Below are 18,703 nucleotides of genomic sequence, written 5' to 3'. Positions count from 1 at the left end.
CTGTGTGTGATGGTTTGATAACTTTTAGACAAAAATGTATTCCAATACACATCATACCCAAAGAACTGTAACGTAACTATCCTTGATTGGTTTCAATATAAAAGCTATATTTCTATGCAAATGAATGACTTAAATACACCTGGGTGTCTTTATCATGACCACACTACTAAACTAAATACAAGCGTCCTCCTCCACCTCTATTCTTACTCCAGTTACAAACAGAGTAACACAGTTAGGGTTAATGGTAGTTTAGGATCAACAAATTATCCCTAAACTTAGTTTAATCAATTAATGAGGCTGCTGTTAACAAGATGTGTAGGGCGTCTCCTCACTAGACCGGCCTACAACCTGCAGTGGTGAACAGTCAGAGAAACAGTCACGAGGAGTGAAAAGGCCGACACAGGAGCAAATGATGAGGCTACACTCCTGCTGAGACACTGAGTCAAGACTCCACTGTGTTTTAGTGCCACTGAATGTGGTGATAACACTGTAAGAGCTCTAGCTCTTTGTGTGGTCTGCTGCGCATATTACTGATGAGTCCACACACACACACACACACACACACACACACACACACACACACACACACACACACACACTAAGCTGTGTGTGTGCTTCTGTGCAAAACTAAGTAGATGGGGGACTGGAGAGGAAAACATCGGTGCTACAAATGACATTTTTTCCTCAGTTAATAACACACATACATCAAATCTGTATGACAGCCATGTAACAGTTGTCACATCTGTAGAGTTAGCAGATGATGTGCCTCTGTGTGTGTGTGTGTGTGTGCGTGTGTGTGTGTGTGTGTGTGTCAGCTATCATAAAAGCATTAAATGCGCAACAATTGGTGAATGACAGAACAGAGCTGCTGCCTCCTTCTGTGAGGTGAAGAAATGTTGCATTTAGAGTCACATGAACATCAGAGTTCAACACCTAAATGAAGGGTTCATTCCCTAAAGAGCAAGAATGATATCGGGAAACTTCATAGCAATTTTGACATTTGTATTGTATGTAACCTCCAGTTATGAGGAGATGGGTTAAACACCAATAAAATAGTGCTACACCAAAAGTAAAACACAACCACTGCTCTGTGCAATAACATGTTTTACTCAACGAATAGAAAACAAATACCGGTACAATGCTCATCAGAGTATAGGCTTAATAACTAAGGCCTTCAAATTAAAACAAAGTAACCCAAATTGCCCCTTTGTTCAGAGCTCTGATTCACTCATAAAAATAAATTTTAAAAAATGACACTTTTGTACCTGGGTGTTTAAATTCAATGTTTTTTTGTCCTTATTTATTTCCTCTTCAGTTGTATCCTTCCTCAAGGGAAATTTCAGTTTAGTTCAGCCCCGGCCAAAGGTTGTTTTTTCAGTTAGTTGACTATGAGTCGTCTTCTTTCATTAGTTTTGTTAGAGCGCCCTGTATTTCTATTGTGTGTGTGATCTTATCTGGAATCCACGTGGAGAAGGTGCTGCGTCCAAATTCATGAAGTCACTCCTCCACTCCTCCCCCTGCAGCCACAGTGGTGGTCAGGTGACCTCCTGCTCTGAAACTCCTGCAGTCGTCCTCGGTCAGAAATCGACTATAAAAGAAACCAACCTGCACACAAAACATTTTAACTTAAGTTAATGTCAAATTCTTTTTATGATATGCAGATGAATACCAATGTCTTATGGTTATCTTCTAAAATTTTACCAGCTTACTGCTCGCTTCACAAAACACAACATGATCATGATCAGTGCTGAGTTTTTATCAACCACAACACGTTTCTCTGATTGTTTTTTTTTTTTTTTCGTTCACAGTCATGAAATTAGCATGAGCTAACATCGCTTTTAAGATAGCACTGAAAAAGAAAACACTCACTGGAGAATAGTCATCGAAGCACATTAAAACGTGGTCCTCCTGAATCCTCTGGTAACATGACAGTCCTCACAACAAACTAACTCTCTGCTGGATAACTTTAACATTGAACTTAAAAGATATAACTTATAGTCATCTCCGCTCATGCTAGATACCTAGTAGACCCTGCTCGCTTTCTTCTCCCTCTCTCCGCCTCCCCTCCCTCCTCCTGACTATGACTCTCCATGCAGGTGCTTTGCGCCACCTCTTGGACTTTTAGTCAAACCGCAACATAAATCTACCTCTTCATCAATCAGTTAAATTTATGGGGTTTACATCCACAAAGTATGTAGATACAGAGAGCTCAATAAGAAAAAAAGAAAAGGAAGAGACAGCACATGAACTCAACTGAAGATGTCTGCAGACAGACGAGCACTAACAGTAAGTTTAGAGTTAAGAGATTAATTTGCATTTAGTAAAAACAATTGTGTGTGGGGCGTAGATACCTTATTTATCCTCTAGGTGAAATTCTGTTGCTCAGCAGCTTTTTTAACAGTGCAATGGAAAAACAATTAAAAAAATTCCAGTATTCATAATCTTCCAATAAAGAAAGTGTGGCAGTTTTAATAGTTTCCTGACCATAAAGGCATTGACTTTATGACAATAATATCCTTAAAATATTTCTACAGGCACGTGATTCAATTTTTGAACATAAAAAGAAGCATAACATGGATTGATGTTAAGCACACTGAAGCCTTTCTGTCCCATATTAACCAGAAGGATGAAGCTGTAATTCTGCTTTTGAACACTAGATGGTGTAAGTGAGAGGTCACAGCAGAGCTGACTGGAGGATCAGTTTATCCAGAACTGTTTACTCAACAGTCTACCCACCTTTTGGCACTTATATAATCTAGAAATATTGTTATTATAGACTATATTAAAGAAAATGAAATAAAACTCAACGATGACCATGTTTACTTCTTTTGCCATTTTCTTCAATAGGATTTAATTCAGCTCATATGAGCATGTTGTTGACAGCAGGAGATAATGGAAATATTGTCAAATTAATATAGTTTGGAAGATGTTCAAAAAGAATTATTTCTTTTGTTTTTTGTAATATCTGAAAAACTGTTAGAGGGAAAAGAAACTTTTTGAGATGACTGTTGTTACTGTTCGTGGTCCAGATGACTGAAGCAAGCAAGAGGAGGCAGGAGAAGGATACATGGATACAAAGGATCTTGTGAAAGAGAGCAAAATAGTACATAAACTATACTCAGGACAGACTGTTTACCATGACTAATGGCATGCGGTTAGCAGTTGTCAAGGCAACTGGCCAGCTATCCACCGAGGCCTCAGAGACAAACAGGAAGTAGAGTGAGAACTGAGAACAGCAACTGAAACTGAAACAGCAGTTAGTGTTCTGGTTAAACTGAACGAGCTGTAAGTGTCTGAAACAAAGAGACATCTGCTGCTCTGACAAAAAGCAAAACCACATACACACACGAAAAAAGTATTTTCCACTCAGCACACACACTGCTTGACATCCCCGTGCAGTCATTACATGCACTAACTTACATACCTCAGCACCAAACCTTTCAGTCTTACATCAGACCTGAGCTCTAACCTGATTAGCCCATTTTTTCCACCCAGTAAGGACAAACAGCACGTCCTTACCATGGAGGGCTTTGTTTTTAGTGGACATTTTTTATCTTAACAGCAACAGATATAAAAGTTCTCACAGTCTCTCATAAGCAATAAAACTGTGCTCTGAACTTTGAGTTCACAAGATAAACCCTCAGCCATCTATCTTCTTTCTACATGTCATAAAGCACATCAAACGCCTCTGCATAAATACAAAAAGAGTCTTTATTCAGATTTACATGTTGATTCACATGTAGTTTTCATAAAGTATACAGAATAAACAGTGGCGACAATGTAGTTGCAACTTCTTTGCTCCAATGCAATTAGCTGAGCAATTACCTGTTTTGTTTTTTTCCTTTGAGCTGAATGGTGATATTGTCCTTTATGATATGTGCTAAAAGTAAGAGTGAGCCACACCTCAGTTTTAACACAACAGTGATTCAGTGGCTCTCAATCACATAAGGCAAAAGCAGGATAAAATGATCAACCAACCACACGATAAATAACAACATTACAACCCACTTTCACTCTCTACTTTTGGCTGTAATGACATCCCTTTTATACACAAAACAAAGCAGAAATAGGCTCTAGGTATAAGTGCACTTTAATTGTTCCAGGAGAACTTCTTTTAAATTCAATGGTTAGGCTTGTCGAAGCCGAAGGGTCTGAACATTTCTTTAGTAGGCCAGATTCTTGATCATTTACAACTTCAACTTCAATATTGAAAACACTAAATTGAATGAATGAATTCCACACATTTGCACAGGTGTGAAAGCCTAATATGGACCACGCTGTTTACATGCATGGTGACATGTATAGCAATTTGGCACATTTAAGTGTCACCTCAGATTTTGGTCATTACAACAACATGGGTGTAGAAATGCCAACTGTTAATTTTCAGTATAGCGCTGAGAGAGGCTGTAACCACTACAAAATCATTGAAGATGCATGGTTTAAAAAAAAAGGCAGCTGTTTGTCATGGCTGTTCACAAAATGAACATACAAAGCTTTAAATATTGCCTGTGTATTTCAGCCTACTGAGTAGCATTTCCACAGGGAGTTATTATGAAGTGAAACCACAGAGAAGTAGAACAATTAGGTTCTCAATATGTGATGGGAGTTTCTAACACAATGAAGAAACATTTGGTAAAGCGACACCTATTCCACATCTGCTGTCAAGTAAGCCCAAACCCCCTTTGATTCAATGAGAACCTTAAATAATTTCATTATGATAGTAATGTGCATCCAGTGTTAGAATCTCGAGGGGTTAGGTTCAAAAACATGGCAGATTCCCATTTGTCCTACTGTTTTCCCATGTGAACTTGTAGAGCTGTTCCCACTGGAGCTCTGCTGAAAGCAGGCTGGGAATGAAGTCTGTGCTTTTAGCCTGCTAGCTGCTAACACACAAGTAGCTTTCTGATGTAGTTCATAAGGCAAGGAACTGTGACTCTCAAGGGGACTGGATATGAACATTTCATAATCTAATTCTTTTTAGGTTAATCATATTTTAACATTATTTATTATTTTTATTAAATAAATAATACTGAAGCCATTGCGCTTGCTTTACAGATTGTGAAAATTAGTGGTTAACATTATGATTCATTCAAATGTTGGAGGCCACTAGATTTTGCCAGGAAGAGTAAGAGGAGGACACAATGGTGAAACAGAGGAAAGACTTGTGCTGCAACATCTGTGCACTCAATTCAACTGGGAGATGGGAATTTTTGGGCTAGGGAGACCAAACCATAAAAAACAAGTGTGTATTAAAAACATCAACGCTCAGCCTCTGATGATGACACAGTCCTTTGTTATGTACCTCAAGCCCACACACTTCCCTACTCATAGTTATCATAGCATGATATTTACTTGACATCTTTTAAATGCACTGAAGGAATGTCCAATTTCACTTTGCTCCTTCCTCCAACACGACGACCTTAAATTGAAATATTCTAACACAAGAGAAAAATATTTCTAACATTTTCAACAAGTCATCTGTGCAAGTAAATATAATGAATGTTAACCACTTCTTCACTCCTCTATGATCATCCATGATCTCCACATACAAACAACTAAAATTCCAGTCGCTACTTGCATGTGTTACTAGCAGACTAAAGCATAGATAGTTTGTATCCCACCACACATTATCAAAGGCACACATCTTCAATAAGCCCCCCCCCCCCCTCCCTCTCTCTCTCACACACACACACACACACACACACACACACACACACACACACTACACACACACACACACAGACACACCACACACACACACACACACACACACACAGCAGTGCTGTCCATAAGGTGCAGAAGCGGCTTGCAGGCATACATACATATGAGCTATGTACATTATTAACACCAGGAGGCAGGAGAGAGAAGAAATTAGTACATTGTTCACAGTCTTGTCAGTCTGTCTCTCTGTCAGTGAGTCTGTCAGTTCATCTGTCTGTGTCGGCGGGTACAATGTCCTGAGGTCTCCAGACAGATACACACACACGCCTGATTTCCACTGTGGGGCAAATCATAGCTCGATAATGATTGTCATTCTTTTCTTTACGTAGATAACAACATGCCTGATTGTTTTTGTAACTTGCTGCCAGTTGAGCAGGTTTGCCAACAGAGATGTCATTTCCCCATAACATTGTGTATTTGTTGATTTGTCATGAACACAGATTGCTTCAAGGAACACACAATCTTTGTTCCATCCATGTGTCATAGTAAAGCATTTTTACAATTCATGTAAAAATTCATGCTAACACAGTTGAGATGACACTATTTTAAGATGACTAATTGTTTTCCTTGTCTTGGTGCAACATAAAATAACTTAAAAACATAGAAGATAGCTGAGTCTCAATCAAACAATGTAGTTTTGTAATTGCTTCTAATACTTAATGGTAAGTAATCCTAAAGGATGTGGTCAAGTCACATAGTTTTATGTAGAGAGATTCAAAAGACATTCCTTCTTGAAGGCAGTGGATGTTGTGCAATGAAACACTTAAAAAAAAAAAAAAACTTTTCACGACTAAAATTTGTCTTTCGCTATATAAAAGTGGAGTATTTTGTTAATTCAGCAGAGTGTATGCTACAGTGTTAGCAAAAATCAGCAGGGAAAATGCACTACCAGTGACACATGGATGATTAAAGGCTAGATATAGTCCAAAGACGTGGACATGGACAATACCACGTGTATACATACGTTTGTCGAAGTGTTCATAACTTTTAAGATGAACCCTTGCAGACATGGGAAGATGATGAAATTTACATCACACACACCCTCGCAGATACAGATGTATAAAGTAAAAACTGGGCTTCAGTGCTCACCGAGTAGTGCGCAAGTTTTTTTCCGATTAAAGGGAAAACTGAGGGAATTCATGGCCCAAGCAGAAGCTACAATAAAATCACAGATTTGGAAGTTTGGCCTTTTAGGCACCATGTGGCCCTGATGGGAGAAAAACAACATTCTCTGTCATTCCTATGCCTTGAGGGCATTGATGATACTCCCTCATCTGAGGTCAGGAGGAGGTGACATCGGAGGTTTTCATAATGACACTTGCACGCATCTCATGGGTGTGGCTGCTTGCCGGAGACACAAGAGAGTTCTGGGTGTAGGCCGGCGTCCAGCCGTCACTGTGATAGCTGATGAGAGGAGCTGGGTCTCGCGTACTGGTGACCCTGAAGTTGGGCTTGTTCGCAGTGACAAAAGTGGCCATGCTAGGAAGAGAACATGTGGGAACCCTGAGAACTGTTGTACTGTAGTCCCGCCTCCAGACTGCACCGACACCCTGTCCGGCAAAACAATTAAAAAAAGGAGAGATCAGGAAGAGGAAGGCGATATACTGTAACTTTGAGTAAGCACAATGTAAAAGCTGTGGATCATTTCTGACATGTTGTGGTGAACATTTTATGATTACTCTGTAAATACAACGCCAAAAACCACCACTGCAGAAATGATCCTGTGGCTGAATCAACATCTATGTGACCCAGTCAGAATATTTAAACATGATATGCTTCAGGCTGTTGCACTAATATACAGACACATGTAACACATGTAACATGGAGCCTTGGCTAAAAACTGCATTTTTTATTGACAATTAATAGTCACAATAAAAATGTCCGATTATGAGTTAAAAGACAGTTTCTATGTTACTACATAGCTCTTAATCTTACCACTGATAATATGTAGTGTGGAGTGTGTTTGTGTGTGTGTTCACCGTGGGTACAATGTACTACAAAGGCCAACCTCAAATCAAACTGTTAATGTTTGACAGCCACAGTTCCTGACAAGGCCCTCCCTTTTCTCAGTCTCGCAACATTACAGGAAGGAACACACACACACACACACACAAAGACAGACACACACACACAGAGACACACACACACACACACACAGAGAGAGACACACACACACAGAGACACACACACACAGAGACACACACACACACACACACACACAGACAGACACACACAGACACAGACACACACACACACACACACACACACACACACACACAGACAGACAGACAGACAGACAGACAGACAGACACACACACACACACGCACACACACCCTGTTTCAGCAGTAAGGTTGAAGCAGGTATAAACCTGTTTATCTGAAGATCAGAGCAGTTAATAATTCTTTCACTGCTCTCTCCTTTGTGTTTATGAGTAGGTATGAAAAATGGGATCTCACCTCTTTGTTGTCTTCCGTGTCACTGTCTGTGTCACTGCCTGTAGAAATAAAGACACATAAAAAATTAATAAAACAGTATTCTAAATTTTTTTTGTATCATGATTTAAACCAGTGTACTTTTTCTAAAGTATAAACATTGAAACCACTTAAGCAAAGAAGAACACTTGAATGTTAAAAGTTAAAATCAGTAAAGAAAACAAACATCAAGAGAGTAAAAGATGAAAAGAAAGAAGGGAGAATGATTATAATTTGAATCTTAACTCTTAAAGCAATGGCAGCGATTGAGAAGGATCAACAAAAAAGCAGATGTACAGAGAGGAGGGACAGATGGAATGATTACAGCTGGAAAATAAAAGAGCCAGCTCTGCCTGAATGACTGGTTGACAGAGAGGACAGATGAATACACAAAGAGAGGTGAGTTTAACAGATCTCAGAGAACTGATGAAGCTAGGGGTTAAATGAATTCATACAAACCAACATCAATGACAATGTAATGACCTCCAAAGACAAAATATTTAATGATCAGCTTGTTCAGTTTCAAGTTAGCCTTTTGAGATATGGACATATTTTACAGGAGAAGAAATTTTGAAACTGATGCTACTGTAAGAAAAAAAATTACTTTTAGAAAATCGCCAATGCATATCTTTATTTCGTAAGTACATTTTTTAAATTGCACAAATTTAAAATGCACTCAGCTTTTCCAACTGAAAGTTAAAAAACATTCTGAATGAGACACTGTTAGCAGCCTCAATAATCTTTTGTTGCATATTCACCGCTGGTTATTTCTTCACATTCAGCTGCTTTGCCCACAATTTTCTCCACTTAAGATAAGATCTAGTGACTGTGATACAGAAGTGGCTTTACTTTAGTTGTATTACGTAATAATGGGTGATGTAATAGCTAATAGCAGCAGGTCATCGGGTCACCCTCTCGGGTCACCACGTTTTTGTGGGTTATACAGAATGAACATCAACACATACAAACGGGTAAAGCCATATGTTTCAACACACAGGTACCATGAACCATGCCAGAGAAAGTTGCTCCTTTGTAAATGGTAACCACTGTGTTCTGAAATGGGCGCTTCTTGCAGTTGTGGTCAAAACTGTGGTTCTGAATAACTACAAATGCTTCAACAAGCCTGATCCTTTGTAACAAACCTATTTATGTTCCTTCTGGTAACAAAATGTGGTAAAGTGTGATGTGTGTGTGCGAGATATCTCACCGCAACATGAAGACACAGGAGAGATTTGGAGTGGGTACGAGTGGGAGGAGCTAACTGTCTGCTCTTCATTCTCTGTGGTTACTTCAATTGTCTGGCAGACGAATGGCAGCTGCTCGCTCGTGATCACGTGGTCTTCTACTGAACTGTGAATGGCTGTGAATGGACAGACAGGACATGGTATAATAAGCTGAACACATGGATACACAACAATTCAGTGATTGACTGGTAAAAATGTATCAAGTGTGTGGCAGGGTGGGTGCATGTAGCCACATACAGTATTTACCCACTGTTTCAAGATAAAGAGTTATGATATTTTTTCATCAGCTGTCCCTTCACCTGTTTAGTTTGTCAATATTGACTGAGAAAACCTGTAAACCAAGTGCTGTATCACAGAAACATCCTATTGTAAGTCTGAAGTTGAGATAGGGTTTTTCCAAATTTAATATTACAAAAGCAAATCCTAACTAACTGTAGGAATCCTACCTCATCCAACTTAATCCTATCTTATCTCAGGTTAGGAAATCGTGGATACTCAATAAAACATCAGTTATCAACTTTTATGTCTGTTACCTTGCAACCAACGATACTTTTCTAATCTCATCTCACTGAGGTATTTTGTAACCTGTTAGATTTCTCATTGAAATGTACAAGAAATGGCCATCTCGCTCAGGAAATCTCCTTTAGTAAAAAAAACAAAAAAAACAAAAAAAAAACAAAGCACATTTTTAAGGTGCACCACAACCAGAGACCTACGTCGCCGGGTCAACCTCTCCACAGCTGGTAGTAGCTGCTCAACTGACTGCAGGAACATGGCCCGGAGTGGTCTGTATCTACTTATGATTATTTTTTACACCAAACCACAACACGTCATTAAGGTCTCCCATGATCCTCTGAATATATAAGTTCCACCTGTTGATGTTTGGTTGGTTGTATAGAAGCAATAGAAGAGCAGTGACATGGATGAAACAAGTTAGCAAAGTGGTGGAAAAGCAAAAGTCAGGACAGATTATCCTAAATTTAGGAGAGTTTACACAAGATTTTGGGAAGTTAGGAAGCTTGTGTAATACACTTCTCCTATTTTACGTCAGGATAGGAACATTGGCTTATGAACTATGCATCTGTAATGGCTTTTTTTCCCTAAATCAGGTCCTAAGTCTAATCACCATGGTTACCAAACAGTTAAGATAGGATCTGCAAGTTAGGACGTTTCTGTGATACAGCCCCAGAATCTTGGAGGTCATTATGGCCTTATGTCCCACAGGGGACAAGATTAAATAAGTTAAAGTACACACTCTTCTCAGTGCCTTGCAGTTAGTGAAAAAGCAGTCAGAAACATTATGTTTTGCCTGTATTCAGACTTTGCTCATTCACTGCTGATTTTAGCTGCTATACTGCACACAAATTCATTTAACATTTAAAATGTTAATTGAAAACCCTGTGCTCCCCTGTGCCTTTGACTGTGTTTTTATTTCCTCTATTGTGACAACTTACATCTTATCACTGCAGTGTACCTGCACAACTGCTGTTCTGTAAAGCACTTTGAATTGTCCCTGTGGTTGAAATGAGCTATGCAAATCATTTTTTCATGCCTTGTCTTATGTTTCAATTCCGAGCAGAAAAAAAACAAACCAAACCATGACTCATCGGGTCACAGACAAAACAACCACATCATTGTTATAAAAAAAAAACAAAAAAAAACACTGGTGCAGTACCTGAGGCGCTGTCCGTGACTGTTAGCTCTACTGCTTCCTGCTTGACCACTTCCTGTTTGATCAATTCCTGTTTAGAATAGTCAATAGGTCCAGCAGTACCTTCGAGAAGAGTCCTGCCTGGAGACAGAGACACTGCCTGATGGAGAGACAGACAAAGACAGAAAAAGACTGATCATTATAGAAGATTGATATGATATGGTTTCGTGTCCAAACAGGACTTTAATGTTACACTGGAAGATCTGTGGCTATTTTTCATCACACAGTGACGGACAACCGTACCAACACTACATATATAGCCGAAAATCAATGGTCACATGCCCATTTAAACATAGTATCCTCAATATAATACTGTAAATCCATTACATTGTAAGTGTGACAATGAGAAACTCTAGTAAGACAGCTGGGGTGTAGTGACCCAGTGCACAGACATTAGCACACTTTATGTCAGAGGCTCTGCTCACGTATTTAGTATTCATAATATACTTGGAAGTGAGATTTATAAACAGTTTATTCCAAGTAAGAGCAGGATACACCCTGATATCTGGAGCATTTCAGGCATGTAGACACCAATCAAAAACCAGCTAATATTAAGCAAAAACTTTTTTATTCCTAAACTCATCATAAAAACAAGTCCATGTCTCTATGTTCATTTCTATTCAGAATTCCTGCATAGCAGATAGATCAGTTTGAGAGGGTTTCTGCTGTTGGGGTTTTTCTGACTCTGATTATTGATGATTGTGATTCTTTAAGTGAATTGCTTTTGGAAAGTTAAGTCAAAAAGGATGTCTCTAGAAGGAAATGTAGTTTAAGAAAGTACACTTATCTTAGTATGGTTAAGTATATTTTATATATTTTTTATTCAGTGTGTTTCCTATTCCTTAGAAATACAGCAGCTAATTAATTCATCCTTTCATCCTTAATTTACAAATGGAACAAGCAGCTACTGGTTTTACTTTGCATTGCTTTGAGAGACAGAACCAAATGGAGGAGCAGCACTTGGTTACTGTTCCTATTGTCTGGCAAATTTCACTGTAATGTGGGAACCGGAGCTGGAGCTGATTGTTCATGTTAGATATTTCTGGTAATTTGCCAGATTATGAGTGAGTAAGACTTCCAGAAATCGTTTGCTCTGTTTTGGAACAAAGGCAACAATTTCAGTGAAGTAAATATTTCTGTGATGCCTGATCACCAAACCAGCCAGCAGGCCAAGCAGTTACTCAACTGCACATTAAAGTTTAATTATACAGCCTGTGTTTAAATCAGACACTGGCTCTTCTTATTATTCCCCATCATGCTGCTGTTCTCAAACAGAGCTGCTGCTGCTTATGGTGAGCAGAAATAAAATATTTAATGTATGTTAAATGGTTATTTTCAGCAAGGGCAGACTTGATAAAGAGATTGTTTTGTTATGTGCACATAGAAGCCACCACCCCATCCTGCCAGTGTTGTTAGCTTCATGTGTGAGAAGAGTTTTGATATGTTTATCTACCTCTTTACTTCCCTTAGGCCTCCCCTCTTTGTCTGTCTTCTTCTTTCCTAAATGGATGTACACACAGAAAGAAACATATTTACAAATTGATTTAAAACCCACACTATATCTAGTGACTGTCTTAATTCAATGAATATGGAATTACAGGTGCATACTTTTCAAGAGAGAATAGCAACATCTAGAAAAGTGATAAAAGGTTTTAACCGGATCAAGGTGAAGAAGATTAGCAGCACTCACCTTTCTTCAAACTTCTTTCTGTGGAGGAGAGCATCTTATAAACTCTGAAGGCATTAGTTCCCTTTTTGTTGCTTTTATCCTTCACTTCCTCAATATCTGGCAGGCTGTTCATGGCACAGCGGAAATTAGCCTTCCAAGTCTTTGGATCTGGACGGTCTACGCCTGGCTGGTATTTACCTACACAAACACAAATCAGTGAAGATTGAAAACAAGGTAAATTATTGGTACAGATAACTAATCTCAGAATACTAGTTAGTAGAGTAGATTGTGTGCACAAAGTGTTACTATTACTGCTGCAAACCATTACTCTTCAGCTAAAGATTAGACAAAATATTAAAACAATGCTTTTCTGTTATTATACATCATTAAAAAAAAAAACAAAGTCTGTGCACTAACCATTTTTCATTCCTTAAATAGCCTTAGTATTGCACCATCAGTTCATTCATTGTTCTTCAATCTAAGTGTGGGCTTATCTCAGACACCTTATGTAGAAAACTGAAGATTAGATAATATTTCCTACTGCCAATTGCCTTATTAAAAACACTTAATTCAAAATATTAAAAGGTGTGTAATCATTTCTTTCTTCAATCTCCTTCTGGCAAGATTTTAGCTGATTTTTAATTCATTTTCCTTTTTCTATGATGAGGTAAGGAGTCGTGGGATTTCCCACTCTCACACAATCTCTCTGTGCTTCCTCAAAAAGGCACTTTAAAGCACTTTTAGTAAGCTTTCTGTGACCTAAATGAAAGGGACAATCTTTACAATGGGATTTCTTACATACAAACATGATCAAAATCGAAAGTCTCTTTGATTTGAAAGTGAACTGGTGTGGCGCCTGAAAAGAAAAGCCACTGAAAAGGAGAACCAGTGGGTGGACAGTTAAATCGGTGTATTACCTGTGTGTATGGCCCATCTCATGAAGAGCGGAGCATCTTTCTCCAGGTCCCAGCCGTGGCGTGCAGCATGCATCCACGGGATCTGGAAGATTCTCTTTTCCTAGGAACATTTATATTTTGTCAGCTCTTGATTTATAGTATTAGTGTGTGTGTGTGTGTGTGTGTGTGTGTGTATATGCATGAGTGAAGACTTACTTTATTAACCCATTTGAGTCCTGGTATCTGACAGGAGTTGATTTGCTCCTCCAGCCACGGTCGCATCCTCATTCTTTCTACTGGCATTTTGGCCTGTGAAAGCACAGAGTAACATATAATTATAATAGACAGCAACGTATGTATGTATGTATGATGACTGATGTATGGCTTTTAATTAAGCTATTAAACAATGCAGTAAGTTATTACAATAGATGAAAGGGGTTGGGGCAAAGATATAAATACCAAAACACTGTCTACTTTGCCAACCAGTATGAGAAGAAGCAACCACTGTTGTAGGTTATTTTTCATACAAACGACTGTGAACAAAACAAAGGAGAATGTTGAATCCCTCTTGTCTGTGGTTATAAAGATAAAAATCCTGCCCAGGTTCACTGTTTAACTTGCGTTGTAAAGACTGCGTCCTGTAAAATACTGCTCTCAAATAAAATTGTGCAATCATGTCTGTAATTGCAGCCATATAGCCCACTCCTTTCCACAACCACACGTTCATTGTCTTTGTTCCATTAGATTAACATTTGAAATAACTAAAAAGAACTTAAAAGAAGATAATGAATACATGTTTATTTAAAAACAGTGAGAGCAAACTTTACCCACCCCACCCACAGCAGGGTGGGTAAAGTTTGCAGTTGGCATACTGCAAACTTCAAACTGCCTCCTGACGTGACAGCAAGCTCCCTAACAGGTCAAACAGGGTGACATGGCACTACATCAGATACATATTCTTATTGCTTTTTATGAGCGACAGGGTTGACACCTCCAGCTGCATGCTGCTTGGTAAAACACTACATATGTACAGCCTGACTACAGTACAAAATCTGTATTACTATAGCTGACCTCAGCTGTAAAAGAATTTGTATGTTTTTGAGCTTGTTAGGGAACACATTGTGAATTAATTTCAGGGTTAAAAATAAACAAAAGGCAAGAAAATCATGCAGTTACACCAGTACCTCAACCTAAACTGTGTGGCAATGTCTTTTCTTTTTCTAATTGTACAACAAGACACATTTACTAGCCTTGGATTTGAAAAAGTAGGGAATCTGCACTAATAGCCAGGCTGTAAAAGTTGGGAAAACCTTTTAGACAAATAATTGCAATATATTAATGCTACACACTACAATTACAATTATTCATCTCACAGTCTGATTTGCACGTTTCAAATTATATTATATTGAATTAAAAATGTTTTGACATTTCTTTTGAACTGTGTACTCTCAACCATCCATAAATTGAATTTCTTAAATTTGTTCAAAACATATTCCTATGCTGCAAAACAGGATCAGACACATGTACGACAGTTCTAGCAACACAGGGCTGAACAGTACTTCGATTTTCAAACACATGTACTAAGACCTGAAAACAGCACGAATATTGTTCACAAGTCAATGAATGTTTCCTCAAATATCAAACACAAACACATACAGCTAAAGCTACTACAACAGTCCTACTGTTATTAATTGTTATCAAATCTTAACATCAGTCACTTCTAGACATGTTACCTCTATATTTGGTTAAATGTCAGTAACAGATTTATGTTGGATTAAAGTTTGATTTAGCAATGAGGGTCAAGTCAAAAGTTAACCAGTCTGTGTTTGTCTACTGTTTGCCGGCGTGCTGATCCAAAAACAACCGAGCCAAAAGTGAAAATAAATACCGTACCGAGTCAACAAACGCAGAGAAAACTACAGTCCCACTTTCACTTGCACAGCAAAGCTAGGGATCCGTCATGTCGTCCTGTAGGAAGTCGGTGTGGTGTGAATGCAAGTCAACAGCGTTAATATGCGGAAATAAAAATGTTACCTGTTCAGTTTGGACGGCCTGTAGCTTCACAGTCCTGCTGTCGGAACGACGGGCACAGCCGAAGTTGGACAAGTTCGTTTATTTGTGGTTGGAAGTGGAAAAACAAAATTGTGTCCGTCGTTTATTTCTGTTTCTGTGTCGAGACCGAAAGCAAAACAACGGCTGGTTCGGGAAGTGGGGGCTCGAGCTGGAAATCCCCCTCCTGCTCTCGTGCTCTCGCTTTAGGTCGCTCTAGAGCGGCGTCGCGGAAGTCTCTTGGCCGCGTGCGCGCTCTCCAGATAAACAGGGACACGAAGAGGTCTCACTCCGCTCTTTTTTTCCTCGTGTTGCCACGAAAGTCAATACAACTGCCTTTTCCTCATGCTTTATTTATTTACGTGGTGATTTAGCGGGGACAGACACATTAATAAACATACATATAATATAACGTATAGTATAATATATACGTATATGCAGTCCTATGACATATTTTACATAGTCACCCCAGCAAGAACATAAAATTAAAATTATTTGTGTACCTGTGAATATATATATTATACTATATAGCTAATCTTAGTACTCATCTGTGAAATTTTAATGAAAGCATCTTGCCACACCAGTATAAGACATGGGGCTTAAACATACTGTATTGCACTACCAATGTAAAAGTACCATATTTGAGAATGTCGAGATGGATTCTATAGTTTTGGCTCAGTATCTAGTAGAAGTTTTGATTTTATTATATGTTTTGTCATTTATTTTCTTTGAATGTCCTTACGTTGTTTGTTTTGTTTTTTATATGTGACTTGGCCGCTGTAGCAACACAATTTCCAGTCGTGAATAATTAATTTTCCTTGAACCTGAGTGTGGACAGACTGTGTTTTCCCTCGCCCCCCCCCCTCCATCTGTATCGGCTCTGTCCCCCCTAATTAAACATTGTGACATTCAGCCTTAACAAAGCTAAAATGTCGTGGCCAACTATTGCAAATGCCCATCATTAAAAGTCTGAGTGAAGTAACTTCAGAGCGTGAATTACCATAAATAATGTCGCTATGGAGCTTTGTATCGTGTGCTGCAAAATCCATAGAAGATCTTTGAGCTGGATTTCATTTTCACTTCCTCTATCTCCTCTTTACTCTGTCCACTCGTTTCTGCGACGCTGATGGTGGAATCGAAACCAGAAACTTTAAGCAACCGTGTGTGAGAGACAGATGAAGCACCCCACCTGCAGTCATTTGGAAACAGCAGATTTTCAGTTTATTTTCCCACACTGAATTCATGGGCTATAGTTAGACACGTGGGGCCAGAAGGAGATCAAAGTGCATTTCATGTTGAACACATGAGTTTCAACTGAGTTTTTTTTTTTTTAAACCATTGTACCTTAATAGTAAATTATAATTTTGGTAATATATCACCAATGAATAGCAGCTATTCGATCTTTCAGGTGCAGACTGACTGAATTTGCTGATGAAGTTATGATCATGAGGCTCATGTCATTCTGCCACTGTTTGGTCTCTCTACATGATGCTCTCTGTTTACATCAAAAGAGAAACCAGCTTTTGAAAAATACTGGAACAGAAAATATGATGTTTAGAAAGTACTATTTTTTATTACCTGCAAATTAAATACATGCAAACTGTATCAGGAGGCAGTTTTGAAAGGTCATACCAGGTCAGGTTACAGCCCTCTGGACCAGCAGGGATCTGCATAAAGCCAGGGTTATCTCCTCCTGACACACATACACATGTACTGTAGCTGGGAGAGGTCTGATAAACTAATAGTAAAAGTTTATAGTTCAACACCAACACTGAATGACCAAAAACAATGGAGACAAGAAGAACTATAGAAAAAAATCTTCTACCCCATATATATAATGTATAGTATAGTAATGTATATAACCTGTGTTTGAATTATTGAGGTATAATAAAACAAGAGTGACAGAGGGAAACAAATGTGGTGGCACCTGATTGCACAAGTAGTGGAGGAAACTTCATTTATCTGTATTTCAACAATATTGGAGTGGTCTGGTCTGTGGCATCGAGGGTTAGGTTTAGCCACAATTTCAGTTCCTGGAACAGTGCACCTTTGAGGGACTGCTGATTCATTTAAGGCCCATACATCTACATTGAATGTTTCTCTGGCTTCCTCTAGTGGCTGCTTGTTTATAAGCAGTCGCTAACTCACAAACCCATCCTGATAAACAGTTAATCATTCATAGTTCTCAACAGTACTACAAAGTACAAAAGAGACTCAATGACAGACACAGAAACTCCAGTTAGTGTATAGAGACACAAAGACTGAAAAAAATATTTAGAAAACCAAACTGTCACGTCTGATCTCAGAATTTTACCATCTAATTATTATTATTTTTTTTGTTAAAACCATTGGGATTTACTGCTTTAAAAAGACAGGGTATAACAAAATGTGGAATCTGTGATGCACATTATCATTGAATGGTACTCTACTAGAGACTCTGTTAATGCCTGGCACTTCATTTATCAATGGATTAATTCTTGGCCAGGAAAGCAGCCCTGCAAGATAGAGCAACATTTAACTTTCTTGCCGGGGAACTACTTCAAAGCCACTTTGATTATGGTGCCACCCTCTGGTAAAGCAGTTCACCACAACTCATAAAACAAATTGCTCTCTGTAAGATGATAAGGGCTGTGCCTAAATGACCTCTGTGTGCTGGGTCCAGTGGAAAGAAGAATCATTCAAGTGGAGTTAGGTATCACAGGGGTGTGAAGAATGCAGCTCCGGGTTACATAAGCAACTATTTTAGTCAGAGATTGTAATAATTATGCAAAACTACAACTAATGGTATTTCTTTTAGATTCAGGAAATCCACGAACAAAAATACGTTTTTTACACACTGCAACAAACTGCTTCTAGGATCTCTGCAGCAACAGCACACTAAGAAGGGTTTCAAACATTTGGTACAGAAGTGGTTGTGAAATAGTAAATAATAATAAGTGTG

At 38.6% G+C, this 18,703-nt stretch overlaps 1 protein-coding gene across 3 annotated transcripts; it reads right to left on the bottom strand.

The window, feature by feature from the left end:
- Positions 1 to 725: 725 nt before the first annotated feature.
- Positions 726 to 15,940, bottom strand: LOC111226546 (interferon regulatory factor 2-like). 3 transcript variants are annotated; one of them, XM_022751745.1, is made up of 9 exons: positions 15,748 to 15,940; positions 13,930 to 14,022; positions 13,735 to 13,834; positions 12,839 to 13,015; positions 12,602 to 12,648; positions 11,113 to 11,248; positions 9,401 to 9,553; positions 8,179 to 8,216; positions 726 to 1,605 (listed from the first exon to the last, which is right to left on the bottom strand). In XM_022751745.1, the coding sequence occupies exons 2-9, from the start codon at positions 14,014 to 14,016 to the stop codon at positions 1,498 to 1,500; spliced, it is 846 nt and encodes a 281-aa protein (XP_022607466.1). In that variant the 5' UTR covers positions 14,017 to 14,022; positions 15,748 to 15,940; the 3' UTR covers positions 726 to 1,497. The 3 variants fall into 3 exon arrangements, with proteins under 3 accessions (XP_022607466.1, XP_022607464.1, XP_022607465.1); XM_022751743.1 differs by lacking the exon at positions 726 to 1,605 and adding an exon at positions 5,722 to 7,271; XM_022751744.1 differs by lacking the exons at positions 726 to 1,605; positions 15,748 to 15,940 and adding exons at positions 5,722 to 7,271; positions 15,607 to 15,681.
- Positions 15,941 to 18,703: the final 2,763 nt, after the last annotated feature.

Source organism: Seriola dumerili, unplaced genomic scaffold (genome assembly GCF_002260705.1).
Source record: "Seriola dumerili isolate Sdu_G_001 unplaced genomic scaffold, Sdu_1.0 BDQW01000161.1, whole genome shotgun sequence".
Lineage (NCBI taxonomy): Eukaryota > Metazoa > Chordata > Actinopteri > Carangiformes > Carangidae > Seriola > Seriola dumerili.
Note: the sequence above shows the minus strand (reverse complement) of the source record. Positions and strands in the feature narration are given on the sequence as shown.

What these genes read in the sequence shown, in the direction of transcription:
- LOC111226546 (XM_022751743.1), bottom strand. Translation starts at nt 14,016, where the DNA reads ATGCCAGTAGAAAGAATGAGGATGCGACCGTGGCTGGAGGAGCAAATC. An exon ending in TCCTGTGTCTTCATGTTGCG is followed by an intron (nt 8,217 to 9,400) that starts GTGAGATATCTC and finishes TTATTTCTACAG; the next exon opens with GCAGTGACACAGACAGTGAC. An exon ending in ACACGGAAGACAACAAAGAG is followed by an intron (nt 7,272 to 8,178) that starts GTGAGATCCCAT and finishes TTTGCCGGACAG; the next exon opens with GGTGTCGGTGCAGTCTGGAG.